Here is a 15,631-nt window from a genome sequence, read left to right as displayed (position 1 = left end):
GCGTCATGCTTTATACTCGATCAAGAAGGCTAACCTCACCATCAAAGAATACTTTTCCAAGGTAAAGACTTTGAGCAATAGCTTAACAACAATTGGTAGTTTGGTCACTAAAACAGAACAAGTGAGTGTCATCTTGGATGGACTTTTGGTTGAATATGAGTCTATCCATGTACTTGCTTTTGCAACTCTAATGTCTCTGGACTTACTCACTGACATGCTTCTTGACTGTGAAGCAAGACAACTGGCCCTATTGACAGATGTTCCTTTGCAAGAAAATTTTACCTCTCAACCTTAAGACAATACAGACTGTCCGAAACCTGCTTATTCTCAAAAGCCTAAGCAAGGGCAAAGAAGGCTAGGCCGAGGCTGGTCTCGTGGAAGAGCTCGTGGCAATGGTAGGAGCTAGTCACGCTCTCGACCCTAGTGTTAATTATGTGGGAAAATTGGTCATATTGTTCAAACCTGTTATCATAGGTTTGATGAGAATTTCTCTGGTGTTAGTCAAAACCCTTCAGTCAATTATCATCAATTCCACAATAATGGTTTTTCCTCTTTTCCACCTGCATGCTCATCCATGGCTCATTGTTGTGGTTCGTTTTCTCCACCATCTGCATCTTCTCATCAGATACCTCCTCGAGCTTCTACTCCCTTCACCTCCGATCAGATCTGGTATCCTGATTCTGGTGCAACAAATTATATTACACTTAAAGTGTCTAATCTCATGACTGCATCTCCCTATACAGGTATAAGCCATGTCACTATGGGAAATGATGAGTCTGTCTCTATAGCTAATGTAGGTTCATCTACTTTCTTGGCTGGCTTTAGACTCTTATGCCTTTAGGATGTTTTACATATTTCTATAGTCTGCAAGAATCTGATGTCTATGGGCCAGTTTGCTAAAGTTAATGGCGTTTATTTTGAATTTCACCAATTTTTGTGTTTTGTGAAGGACATTCATATAGGGATGACTCTGCTAGAGGGCTACATGCATGAGGGTCTTTACAAGTTTTAGTTTTCAAAATCTTCTCCCACCAAAGTCAGTCCTGCTCAGAAGCTTACCTCTACTGAACAGTGCTCAGATTTCTTCCTCTTCCTTACGGCACAACAGGCATGGCCATCTTTCTAATAGAAAACTTGCTCGTATGTTGAAGTCTTATAGTGTTCCTTTCAAACAAAGTAGTTTGCCTCGTATATGAATAGCTTGTCAGTTAGGCAAGGCTCACAAGCTACCTTTTAATTCTTCATATACAATGTACTCTTTCCCTTTTGAGCTTGTAGTGACTGATGTCTAGAGACCAGCACATGTGTCTTTGAATGGTTTTTCTTATTACATTTTGTTTGTAGACATGTGTAGTAGATACACTTGGATCTATTTGCTTAAAAAAAAGTCTGAGATGGCTTAGTGTTTTCTTCACTTCCATCAGCTGGTTAAAGTACAATTTGGTCAATTCATCAAAATGCTTCGAATTGACTGGGGGGAGAATATCGTGCTTTGTCAAAGGAACTCTCTCGACTTGGTATCCAACACAGGGTTACTTGTCCCTACACCTCAGAGCAGAACGAGGTTGCTGAAAGAAAACACAGGCAGATAGTTGACATAGGCTTGTCTTTCTTAGCTCAGTCTACTATGCCTTTAAAATTATGGTTTTATACCTTTGCACATGTAGTTTATTTGACCAATAGACTACCCACTCGTATCCTATATCAAGTTAGTCCATATGAAGAACTTCACAAACTTTAACCTGGCTATAGCCTGCTAAGGGTGTTTGGCTGTGCCTGTTTTCCTGATCTGAGACCATTCCAACAGTACAAGCTACAATTTTGATCTCAAATGTGTGTGTTTCTTGGTAGTGCTCTTAATCGAAAGGGTTATAGGTGCCTTGCTGAAGATGGTCGTGTTTTTCTATCTCGACATGTTCGGTTTGATGAAACTCAATTTCCATTCATGATGCTGGTTTCTATTCCTAGTCACAATAGGTTCTGCAAGGGTTTTTCATCAGAGATCAGTACTTCCTCTGGTTGTAGCTAATGACTTTCCTGGTCACATCTCTACAAGAACAGCCAGGGTCTCTCTTGCAGTACTTTCCTCTATTCAATCTCCAAATACTCACTCTCCTTCCAGTTCTTCTGCTGACTCTCCAGTAGTAGCTTGTGTCTCTACATCCCGTGTTCAGTATGAATGTCCCACAACAGTTCCTTCAGTTGTGAACCTCCACCCAATGCAGATTCGCTCTAAAAATGGCATTTTTAAGCCCAAAATATTTTCTTCTGTCCTAATTGAGAAGGAGCCATTGTCTATAACAGAAGCTTTTCAGAGTACTGCTTGGACAGCAGCTGCACAAACTGAATACAGTGCTTTGCTCGATAATTATACTTGGGACCTTATGCCTTTACCAGAAGGTTGTCGAGCTGTTGGGTGCAAGTGGATCTTTAAAATCAAGAGACATGCAGATGGCTCACTTGCACGATACAAGGGCAGATTAGTTGTTAAGGGCTACCTTTAGGAAGCTGGCATTGACTTCCAAGAAACTTTCAGCCTTATGGTTAAGCCAACTACAATCAGAGTAATTCTTGCATTGGCTGTGTCTTTGAACTGGCCCCTTAGACAAGTTGACATTAATAATGCCTTTCTGAATGGAGTCTTGAGTGAGGAGATTTACATGGTGCAATCACCAAGGTTCGAGCAACAAAGACCAAATGGGGAATACCAAGTTTGTAAACTAAGAAAAGCTATGTATGGTCTTAAACAATCACATCGGGCTTGGTTTCACAAGTTGAAAGAATTTCTGGTAGCCACAAAATTTGAAGTGTCCAAAATTGATAATTCTCTCTTCATTTTTCGGTCAGGATCCTAGTTGCTTTATGTTTTAGTCTATATTGATGATATTATCATCACTCGGAACGATTCTCAAGCTATAGACCAGTTTATTACTCAACTCAATGATCAGTTTTCACTGAAAAACCTAGGGAAGTTGAGTTACTTCATTGGCATTGAAGTCAACTACACTTCAGAAGGTGTATTCCTTACTTAGAAAAAATACATTCTTGATCTACTTCAAAGAGCCTCCATAGATAGATCAAATGGCTTACCAACACCAATGGTCACTACATGTCAGCTGTCAACTGATGAAGGCAGTACTGTTGAGGATGAACATCGTTACAGAAGCATTGTTAGAGCTTTACAGTACGTGGTCATCACTAGACCAGACATTGCTTAGTCAATGAACAAGGTTTGCCAGTTAATGCACAAACCCTTGGACTTGCATTTCAAAGCTGTAAAAAGGATATTAAGGTATTTACAGGGGACATTAAACTATGGGTTGAGATTCACTTGAACATCAAAATTCTTACTTGAGAGGTACTCCAATGCTAGTTAGGGGCCAGATGTCGATGATTGTAGATCAACCTCATGATTTTGTGTGTTTCTTAGAGGGAATCCAATTTCCTGGAGCTCAAGGAAGCAGCAAGTAGTCTCCAGGTCTACAGCAGAAGCAGAATATAGGAGTGTTGCTCATGTTGCTGTAGAAATGGTGTGGATCCAGTCCTTATTGACAGAGTTATGTGTTCCAGTTAAGAATAAAACATTGATATGGTGTGATAGCTCAGCTGCAGTTGCAGTAGCGGGGAATCCTGTTATGTATTCAAAATTCAAGCATGTAGAGTTGGACTTGTTCTTTGTCAGAGAAAAGGTTGCAGATGGGTTGTTTCAAGTAGGACATGTACCTGGTTCAGATCAAATCGCGGACATATTGACAAAACCACTGCCAGTACCGTTGTTCACCAAGTTTTGAAATTAGCTTCGAGTTGTTGCCATTGATTAGGAGGGTTCCGAAGGGAGAAAATTTTGACAAGTATGGGGCATATCGTGAGTAACTACAACTAGTTATTGTTAGTTAGTTAAATTTGTAAATAGTTTAACAGTTTTCAACTAGAATAGTTAGTTGGTGTATTTGTATTAAATACTGAGGTATTGGTTTGGGTTAATCAATGAAGTTAGAATACGTTTTCTACTCCCTTTATTGCTGATATTAACAGAAGAAAAAAGGTGTATTAAGGCATACACGAAAACTACGAGTAGGGGGCGAATCCAGAAATTTTTAAGGGCGGCCGAATGAAATTTTAATTTTTAATAGTCTATATTTTTATAATTTTCAGAGGATTAAATCAAATTTTTATAATTTAGGGGGCCAAATTATAATTTTACCTTTACTAATTTAAAATTTTAAAAAAATTTAAAGGGTTAATAGTAATTTTCATTTTAGGGGAACCGACCCTGCTAACCCTTAGATTCGCCTCTGACCAAGAGCTTATTACACTTGGCAACACCCTATTAGCGCATGTAATCTCGTTACTCAACAAAATCAACAGAAGTTGATATAGATTACCACTCTCATGATTACAACCTCTTTCCGAACAATGTCTACTACATACTCACATTAAGTGATAGAACTCACCTTTTCAATTTCTTTAATACAAGCCTCTAGAACAAAGGCATCATTGCGATTCCACTTGCCACTTTGAATCCTGTACAAGACCAGTGGGGATGAACGACTCTTGCTGGACTACAACACAATGGTGTCAAGCCGAAATAAGTTATAGCTCAATAAAAAGCATGCCAACCCAAAATAAACTCATGACTAAAAGGCAATTTGACCTAGACAAACTGGGATAAGGCTCAAAGCCTCACACGGGCTCTTAAAACTGCAAGCCCAAGTACTTGCACAAAGACTAACACTTGGCATCCTCTCAACTTCTTTCCATAAATGGAAGAAATTTCTACAAAGCATTAACACGAACAAATGCCAGCGTCTCTATAAATGCGAGAGAAAACATATCAACCAATGAGAGATGGCAATTAGATCTAGGCATAGCTCGGGCAGCTCTAGGTAGCCTCACAATGACTTGTAAATATCAAAGTCACATGACTCACCGAGGTATGGCCATTTAGTTATTTCTACTGTTCTTCGTTCTCGTTCTTTTGAAATATTTACCGACTTAAATATCGAATAATGCCTCGAAATATCAATTTGAGCGCTCTTACTATTTCTTGCCCCATAGCTTATTTGTAGAACTAGACTCAATCCAATTTATACCACTCCATACACGTAGAGCTCAACAAAGCTAATTCTAGTATCACACAAACTCGTTATTACATCTTTCGTTACGTTGTGGTCTTGTAAATTGTAATGGAGGATCGACAATCCTATATATTCAAAATTCAATTTAAAAAAATAATTACCAAAATTTGATCTGTTTTGTCGACCCTGAACTGTAATGATAAAACTTGATTACGCTACTCCAATAATGAGGTCATCGGAGTAAACAGCTATACATGCCATTATATAAATTGTGATAGTGTGATGACTCCTGGTTATTTTAAATGTGTTTTTCATATAGTAATGTCATCCAATCAACCTAGAGCTGAATCTGAGGAAGCTGAGAGCAATGCTTCAACTTCAGTTCAAAGAGTTGTGTCTGCGTCTGGTAGTGAAAAGCCCGTGTTTGAGGGCCGAAGTGAGGAGGCAAAACAATCCTTCTTTTAAATGATGAATGAATGGTTTACACAGTACCTGAGAACAAACCCTGCTATACAAAGACCTCCTCCACTTGCTCCTCAATTGGTTCGTAAAGTACCACAGGGTGTCGTACCTATTAGAATTGGTAAGCCTCCAATAGATAAAATCCGTAAGCATGGGGCAGAAGAATTTAGAACTACCGCAGATGATGATCCGGAAAGGGACGAATTTTGGCTAGAAAATACTATTCGAGATTTTGATGAACTATCCTGCACACCTTTCGAATGTCTGAAATGTGCAGTATCCCTACTGAAAGATACAACTTATCATTGGTGGAATACCATAACTTTAGTTGTACAGAGAGAGAATGTTACATAGAGATTCTTTCAAGCTGAATTCAGGAAAAAATATGTTAGTCAGAGATTCATGGATCAGAAAATAAAGAATTTCTAGAGCTTAAACAAGGAAATATGACTGTGTCTGAGTATGAACGAGAATTTGTTCGGCTGAGTAAATATTCCCGAGAATGGGTCCAATCTGAGGCCGAGATATGTAAATGCTTTGAAGAGAGTTTAAATGAGGATATCAAGTTATTGATTGGAATTCTAAAAATAAGTGTTAGCTGATCGAGCACACAAAGCTGAGGAACTGAGTAAAGAAAAGAAACAAGCACTACAGGAAAACAGACTTTTAGCAGTGTTTTTAAGCGTCGCTAATACTTTTAGGGGCGCTTTCCCAAGCGCCGCAAAAAACGTCGCTATATGTAACGCTGCTAAAATTAGCGGCGTTTTTTTGAAAAAAACGTCGCTAAAAGTCCTGGTCTTTAGCAGCGCTTTTTATAAAACGCCGCTAAAGATCAGGACCTTTAGCGGCACTTTTTATAAAACGCCGCTAAAGACAGGGACCTTTAGCGGCGCTTTTATAAAAAACGCCGCTAATTTGCTCAGTTTTGCAATATGTATTTTTGCACCTATATCCAACCCTCTTGCAAAAAATTCAACCAAAAACAGTAAATATACCATGAAATCCAACCAAAACCCGCAAATTTAAATAATACAAAATTATATGAAAAATATATTATATAAATTTTAAATGAATATTCAAAATATTCTTACAATAATGTTAAAAGTTACAAGAAAACAAATGTCTAAGATGGCAGATTTTGAAATTGCTGGAACATAGTCATCATAGACTGAAGCTGTAGTTGGAGTTCATTGTATTTTCTATTCTGCTCCGCCTCCCTCGCTGCTGCCTCCGCCTCTCGTGCTGCTGCCTCTGCTCTAAGTTGAGAAATTTGCCCATCTGTGCTAGCTTGTATCTGAACTATCTGATCTTTTAGCCTCTGAACTTCAGCTTGAGTTTGACTCTCGGAAGGCATGTATTGGTGCGAGGTGGATCCAAAATATTGGGTCGGGTTAACACCAGATCCTTGAAATCTAAATCGACCATACCTTTTAGGATCCAAAACTTCATTAATAATTCTGTTATCAATATTCTCAAAATTAACAGAACTATCAGTCGAAGTAGTCGTTTCATACTCTGCCTTCTTATCTTTTAGTTTCTCCTAATAAATCAGTCAAAGAGTTAGAAACGAAATATACAATATAAAGGAATACAACATAACATTATTTGAATTAAACTAATAAAAACGATGAATTAAAACATTATAATTAAATATTATAAATATTTATAATGAATCAAATTTTATTAAGTAAGTATACCATAATTTCTGCAGCCTCAGATGTCATCGGAGTTCCATCTTTTCTCCTGTGCGTAATGTCAAAAAGCTGAAGGCGTCCAACGTTTTGACCAGATGAGACTTCCTACAATATAGTAGTAAAAATATTATTTAATAGTAAAAAGTCATTAATACTTGATAAAATTAATAAATCCATAGTACCGCGGCCTGAGCTATACAAGCAAAACTTCTCGACCCTGCCGTGTGCGTAAATTTTTGTTTTTGCCTGCTGCTTGTTCCAACTCGCTCACGGTTTTACATAATGAAATTATTATTACGTATATAGTAAATACTATAAACCAAAAAAATTATAAGAGTTTGCAAGTACATAATACCTTTCCTTTCTTCGAATTCCAAAATCGAACCGCATCTTCTCATTGGTACCTCAGCATTCCCGGTGGGTCATTTTGCAATTTTGCTTCGAGGCTTATGGGTTTTTTAAAATATTCTTTTTTCAAAATGCTTTTATGGTCTCTCCATTTTTTACCCAATGCCTTCTTGATATAGGCATCAGAGACCTCTAAAGCAAACCTCTCCTAAAAAACACAAGTTTAGGAAGTAAATATAAATGAAACTTAAACCAAAGTATTATAAATTACATTAACATTTTGTTACCTTAATATTAGAGAGAGCTTGATTTTTATTGCTATCAGGCATGTTATGCCATGATTCATAGTTGATGGGCAACATATTGGCATTTCGTGCTATAATGCCCAAATAGCCTGCTAAAAGTCGAGCTTCTTGTCCAACAGGCTGACCATGGCTGTTTTTAGTTACTTTGACACGCTCGACAGAATTTAAGTTATATAAATCTGCTAGGAGCGTACATCCTCGACCTCTGCGCGTCCCACCATTTTCAGCTGAAAATTATTACTATAGTGAAATTTAAAAATAAATTAGTAATAAAATTTAATACAATTTGTAAAATAAACTTAACATTACTTTGAAATTCCACAGACTCGTCAAGTGTCTCCGGCATGCTTGAAGATCCAACAACTGTCTGCTGTTCAGTACTTACTTCTTCCGAATTTGTAGTATTCTGTACAATACTAAGATCTCTTAATCTTCTTCTAGGCATTTTTCCTGCAACACATAAAATAGTTAAAATTTTAGTAAGAAATAACAACAATAGTAAATATAAAATAGTTAAATTATATAACATGACCAATGTTAAAATTATAACATTACATATAAATAAAAAATCATAAAATCTTACTACATCATAAATCGTAAATATCTTCGTCCACATCCTGACGAACCCATTGAAATTGTGTACTAGTACTTGGGATATTTTCATTTAAGTTTTGTTTTGGAAAAGGCAAAGTTTCTGATCTTTCAACGATGTCATCTCTACTTCCATTCCCCATGTCAAACAAGTCTCTAGGGGTGTTTCGGAGTACAACGTACCAACCCTCATCAATTGGATCTTTCAAGTAAAAAACTTGTTTAACTTGAGAAGAAAATACATACGACTCGTCTATCAAATGTTCTCCAGTGTGAATTAATCGAGAGAAATTCACCATTGTAAAACCAAACTGATCATTTTTAATTCCGCGAGCAGTATTACCATCAGCCCAATCACATCGAAATAAGACAACTTTTCATTTTCCATTGTAATCCAACTCAATAATGTCGGTTAGAAGTCCGTAATACTCCACATTTCCCTCGACAGGATTACTGTCCCTAGCACTAGCGTAACTTGTAATTAAAGAATTAACAACTACTCCACAATTTTGAGTTCTCCTCAATCTCTCGTAATATTTGGTATGAAATCTGAATCCATTCATGATGAAGCCACTATATCTTTTTACTACTCGATTCGGACCTTGGGAAAGCCATTTAACTTCGTCATTAACGACATTCCCACTCCAAACCTATTGAATCAAAAGTAAATTGAGTAATTGTAAATGTTATGAGAAAACATTATTAATTGTCAATAAAATGTTGAGTTGCATACCGTTTGGCTTAACCATTCATGAAAAGATTCTGCGAATAACCTATTAATCTTGTGATGTTGTAATCTTCGTGAGCGTGAACGAGATCTTAAGATTTGTTTGTACTCACTATGTTAAAAACATGTTTAATTCGTTAAAAAATAAACAAATCAAAAAAAGATGAATATTTATCATATTCTAGAACTTACTTGCGTAATTGTTCAAGTGCATCGTGGTGGAAAAGAACATATCTATGTGCTTGTATCCAAGATCGGTCATCTAATTCTGCAATTTCAACTTTGCCGATTGGTTCTCCATAACTTTGAAATAAATAAGTTTCGGCCAAGTTAAGATCATTGAGTCCAGCATTTCTACTTGGTCTATTCAATCTTGTTTCAACATCTTCTAAATATCTAGAACAGAATGTCATACACTCCTTTGCCAAGTAGCCTTCAGCAATTGATCCTTCCGGATAACGCATGTTACGGCAATAAGACTTCAATTTGCTTAGGAAACTAAACACCATATACAACATTATCAAAACTGGTAACTATAGGTATAAAGGTGAATGCCTTTGAAATAAATTAACACCTTTCAATTGGATACATCCAACGATAGAAAACCGGCCCACCAATTATTGCTTCACGAAGGAGATGAATGATAAGGTGCACTATAATAGTGAAGAAAGAAGGTGGAAATATCTTCTCCAAATTGCATAATGTCAAAGCGGCTAGATCTTGTACTTTTTCAAGTTCTTCAACATTCACAACTTTGCCACAAATTGCTTTCATTATATTGGACAGTTCAATTATACAGGACGTTACCTTCTTTGACATACAGCACCGTAAAGCAACTGGAAGTAGATCTTGCATCAAGATGTAATAGTCATGTGATTTTAATGAATATAGTCTTCGATCTTTAAGACTTACACATCGAGATATATTTGATGCATACGCATCCGGAACCTTTATGTCCTTCAACACCGTGCAGAACATTTCTTTCTCTTCCTTTGACATTGCAAAAATTGTAGGCGGCAACCAATATTTTCCATTAGGAAGTACTTGGGGATGAAGATCATGCCTAATTCCCATGTGAACTAAATCAAGTCGACTCTGAAGATTATCTTTTGATTTACCATCGACGTTCAAAATTGTCTGGATGATGTTCTTGCAGACATTCTTCTCAATATGCATCACATCAAGATTGTGCTGTATTATGTGATGCTCCCAATAATGCAACTCAAAAAAAATACTTCTTTTCTTCCACAAGTCCGCCTCCGCCTCATTAGGGTCATCCTCCTCGTTAGATTCATCTTCAGATTCATCCCTCGATCGTCTATTTGTTTACCTGTTAGATGGTTGATTCAGCTTCCCGTAACTAAAATCCATATCTTTTAACATGAATAAGATTTCAGATCCAATGGTCTGCTCAGGAGCTTTTTTCAACTCTTCAGTACCGTCAAATAAAGCCCTCTGAAATCTTTAGCTATGATTTTCATCTAACCACCAACGATGCCCCATATAGTAGAACTTCTTCCCATTATATAACCACTGTGAACACGTTTGAGCAGTACAACAAGGACAAGCATAACGTCCTCTGGTACTCCAACCAGATAAATTCGCATATGCCGGGAAATCATTAATTGTCCACAGCAAAGCAGCACGTAGGTAAAAGTTCTCCTTTCTTAATACATCATACGTCTCAACATCCGCCCATAATTGTTTTAACTCTTCAATAAGTGGCTGCAGATATATGTCAATATCATTTTCGGGGCCTTTCTCTCCAGGGATAATCATAAATAATATCAAAGAAGATTACTTCATGCAGAGCCATGGAGGCAAATTATAAGGAACAAGGACCACAGGCCAAGTACTGTATGAGGTGCTCATGATTTTAGAAGGATTAAATTCGTCAGATGCTAACCCGAGCCTTACACTCCGAGGATCACTTGCAAAGCTTGGAAATTTATTGCTAAATGATTTCCATGCTAAAGAATCTGCAGGATGCCTTAATAATCCATCATCCGTTCGTTGATCATGATGCCACGTCATAAACTCGGCTGTCTTTGATGACATGAATAGCCTTTGAAGCCTTGGGATTAGCTGGAAATATCGCAAAATCTTGTTCGGCTTCCTTATTGACTGTGGCCCATATTCATCCTCATTAACATCTTTTGCATCTCTATTCATCCAACGAGATTTACCGCAAACATGACAAGACTGTTGATTTCTCCGATCACCCCAATACAACATGCAAATCATTTGGGCAACTATGAATTTTGTTGTACCCAAGGCCCAAATCTTTTATCACTTTCTTCATGTCTTTACATGATTGAGGGATTTTTACAAACAGGAACATTTCTCTCAAAAGCTCTAACAGCATTGTCAAAGAGTTTTCGGTCCACCCTCTCAAACATTTTAAGTGGAAAAGGCGAATACAGAATGACATTTTCGAAAATTTTGATCCCTCATAAAGTTCTTCATTCATTTCACCAAGTAACGTGTAGAACTTCGCCGCTTCTTCATTCGGTTGTTCATCCAATACATTTCTTCTCGTTTCTATAAAAGTATTCCCACCGATATTATAATCATCGGATGCAACATAGTTTGGTGGAAATGATTGGAAACCTTCACTCCGCATATTAACCGCATCATACCTTCCATGTCATCTTCTCTAACATACTGATGGTAACCACTATAAGGATAACCCGGATTAATCGTCGAAGAGGCTCCACTAGGTGTACACTCTCCATGGAAAATCCATTTTTTATACCCCCGAATGAAGCCATCAACAATTAGATGTTCGTAGACAACTTCACAATAATGCCAATAGATATTGCCACACTTCTTACACGGGCAAAGAATCATATTCTCTTGGCTTGAATTGTGAAATGCAAAATCTAAAAAAGATTGCACTCCATTTTGATACTCGTTGCTTGCCCTTGAGAAATTCATCCAAGTCCTATCCATTTCGTAGTTGTTGAAGTCTAAAGTTGGCAATAAGTTACACGGGTAAGTTGTTTATTATGTAAGTCTTGGTATGATATATATATTTATGTTTTATGTAAGTTATGTAGATTATGTAAGTTATGAAATTTGAACTTTAAACTATATGCTTTTAAGGAAATTATTAGATTAAACTACATGTATTAGTTAAGTTATGTAAGTTGTTATGTACGTTATATGAGTTATGTAAATTATGTAAGTTATGTGAGTTATGTAAGTTGTTATGTAAATTATGTAAGTTATATGGGTTATGTAAGTTATGTAATTTATTTAAGTAATGATCAATATTAATACTATTTTGATAAAAATTAGTTATAACTTTTAAAGACATTTAAAATTATTAAATATTAAAATCAAACATTATTTATATAAAACAATTGTAATTTGAATATAATAATATCCAAAAGAAACGTAGTTTAATTTTTATATTATAATATATTTAAACAATGATCAATATTAGTATATTGATAAAATTAATATTATTATATTGATAAAATTATTTATAAGTGGCCCTTCAGTCGTTGAAATTTTTAAATCTTTTTTAAGGTCGATAGAATTATTTATAAGCTCTATAGAACTTTTTTTTGAAATCTTTTTTTATAGAAATACCTTTAAAAATATTAAATATTAAAATCAAACATTCTTAATATAAAAAAATAGTAATTTGAATATAATAATATCAAAAAAGAATCGTAGTTTAATTTTTATAAGTAAATTGGAAATAAATTAAGGTTATATAAATATTCAATAGTAAATGAGCTCGATAGAACTTTTTTCAAGTCTTTTGGAATTTTTTAAGATTCATCATACGTGGCGATGTTACACCTAGGGAGGATCCATTATATCTTACAGCTCGATATAAGGCAACCCGTCAGGTTTCCAGCCTATATACTTTGAATCTTTAAAATATTTAAAATAAGGTTGGAGAGAAGGTCAACTATTGTTGTAATTTTAATGGACAAGCAAGCTATATGGTAATAAAATTAATTCATACTTATTCATACTTAAGTTGAATCAAATAATAATTAAGTTGAACCAAATATAAAAACTTATTCATACTTATTCATACTCCAAATAATAATTAAGCTACAAGAATTAGGTTTGGTTCAAGTTTATTTAAAGGGCTGCAATTCATACATTTGATTAATGTTATGAAATAAAGGGTGTGCTTGTTTTTCTATCCCATAAAGGATATCCCACATGCGCATATTACTGTAAGTTGAACTATACCTCATGGTTAAGTAAGCAAAATTTTACAAACACATACAAGCATATCTAAATAACCAAATTTCACTTGCAACATAACTAATTCATACATTGCTCACTTGACTAACATTAATCATTTTTCATGTCATTTAGCCAAATCAAAACATGTCAATTTCATATGCTATAAATCATGCTGAAATTTCATATACACAAGTAAATCAATTTATATATATTCGGTCATTTAATATGACTTCATATTCATTCTTGACATCGTAAACCAAACATAGATAATCAAATATCATAGCCGAACATACAATAACATATATATATAACAATTTGACCTTTACATCCCAAATCACCAAAATTCATGACATAAGTACATATGTATTCATTTATCTATCATCAACCAAATATAACAGCTCATCACTTCCATTTCCCAAACTAATAAATAAACAAATTACAGTCAAAATGTAATTCAATAATAAACCATACCCAAAACACATCCAACAACCATACTTAATTCACTTGAGCTGAATTATAACAACCACAAATGCATATCATACCAATTAACAATCTTACCAATATGAGCTAATTATAAACCATACTTATCATTACTTCATACCAAATCATATATCTAAGTAAAATGATTTTTTTCAAAATCATCATGATGAAACTATTATTTATGCGAATTTTGAACTAAAACGTACCTTAATAATTTCAACAAGCTGGTCTACTCCACTCTCACCAGGAAACAGAGGCTGGAGTCAGACAAATAGTATTTGTTAAGTAATTGAAAGTGAAAATGCATATAAATAAGCAAAAAAAGTATGCAATGAAACACGTGCTCGATAGTACCTAGAACTGATGTAAGATATGTTTGGTTCCCCTTTCACCTAACAAAGTAGTTTTTCAACAACCTGGTCTACTCCATTCTCACTAGCAAACAGAGGCTGGAGTAAAAAAATTTGTATTTCTTAAGTAAGTTAAAGCAAAAATGCATAGAAATAAGTTAAGTAATTTAGCAACAAAACATGTACCTAGAACAGATGTTAATGGTTGTGGTGTATTTAGTTGCACCAAATATTAATTTAGGTGCTCGATAGTACCTACAAAAGATGTAAGATAATAAGAGTAGCACCAAATATATTTCAGTTCAAGCAAATATAAAAACTTGATCAATATCAATACCAAATATTACTTTGAAGATTAAATGGCAGCTTCAGTTGAACCAATAGTTGCAGACACATGAATTGTTCATTTGAATTATTCTTGTAAGATTAACATTTAATGCTACTTGCTGAATATGTACTTCAATCCTACTTAATGCTATGTTACACGGACTGTTCTCGTTTTCTGAAAAGTGGCACATATGCCCTGCACATATTCAGAGGATTGAGATAAAATCCTTCAAACATACGGAAAAGCTTCGAAAATATTGAACACAAACTAGTATCTGACACGCGATTATACGCATTTGAGATCAAACATGACAGGAATCGTTATTTGCATGTATAAATGCAAGGTACCAGCAATGCCTATTCGGATCAAAATTACATTTATCAAATAAAACAATTGCTGGCGATCATTTAAAATACTAATAATTCAGGTATGGTAGCTTCTGCTGCTTTTCCCAAATTCAAACTAGCAAATAATATCTCCTCGTATATTACAGCTCAAAGAGAAGATAACTGGGCAAAAACATGAAATCCAGATTAAATTAGGCATAAATTCAGCATAACTACTACAAAGGAATAAACATTCCATAGTTTCAAAAAAGGAAGAGAAAATTAACATAGTCAATTGCTTGCCGAGAAACATAAAACTCCAAACATAAAATTTAATAGAACCAAGAAGTAGTAACTGTAACATTTCTTTTTCCAAATCACTATGTTTTATGTTATAGACATACATAAATCAAATACAGCATGGGATTAAAAATGAGTAAAAAGAAATACTTGCAGGAAAATATCCATCAAGCATTTATAAAGCTTTTTAAACTCAATACTGGAAAGCTATTAACCTGCAAATAAAGTAACAAATATTTACATTGAATCTGTAATAAAAGTCAAAAACGATAAAGGTAGTATTCACGAGGAGAACCATAATTTTAATCATGGTAATCAAACGTAAAACTGCAAAAACCAACATTTTAACAACACATTTGACGAATAAATTAAACAAAAAAATTACATGAAAAATGACGAAATGGTTTCGGGGAGTAAAGAAATTTGT

The 15,631-nt window shown here is 35.0% G+C and overlaps 1 protein-coding gene across 1 annotated transcript; it reads right to left on the bottom strand.

Annotated features, from left to right (window-relative positions):
• Positions 1–6,663: 6,663 nt before the first annotated feature.
• Positions 6,664–7,772, bottom strand: LOC121230475 (uncharacterized). The gene is made up of 2 exons (XM_041115368.1): positions 7,238–7,772; positions 6,664–7,080 (listed from the first exon to the last, which is right to left on the bottom strand). Exons 1-2 carry the CDS (start codon positions 7,262–7,264, stop codon positions 6,664–6,666), a joined length of 444 nt encoding a protein of 147 aa, XP_040971302.1. The 5' UTR covers positions 7,265–7,772.
• Positions 7,773–15,631: the final 7,859 nt, after the last annotated feature.

The sequence above is a fragment of the Gossypium hirsutum genome, chromosome A06, assembly GCF_007990345.1.
Source record: "Gossypium hirsutum isolate 1008001.06 chromosome A06, Gossypium_hirsutum_v2.1, whole genome shotgun sequence".
Lineage (NCBI taxonomy): Eukaryota > Viridiplantae > Streptophyta > Magnoliopsida > Malvales > Malvaceae > Gossypium > Gossypium hirsutum.
This window is presented reverse-complemented; position numbering and strand designations above follow the sequence as displayed.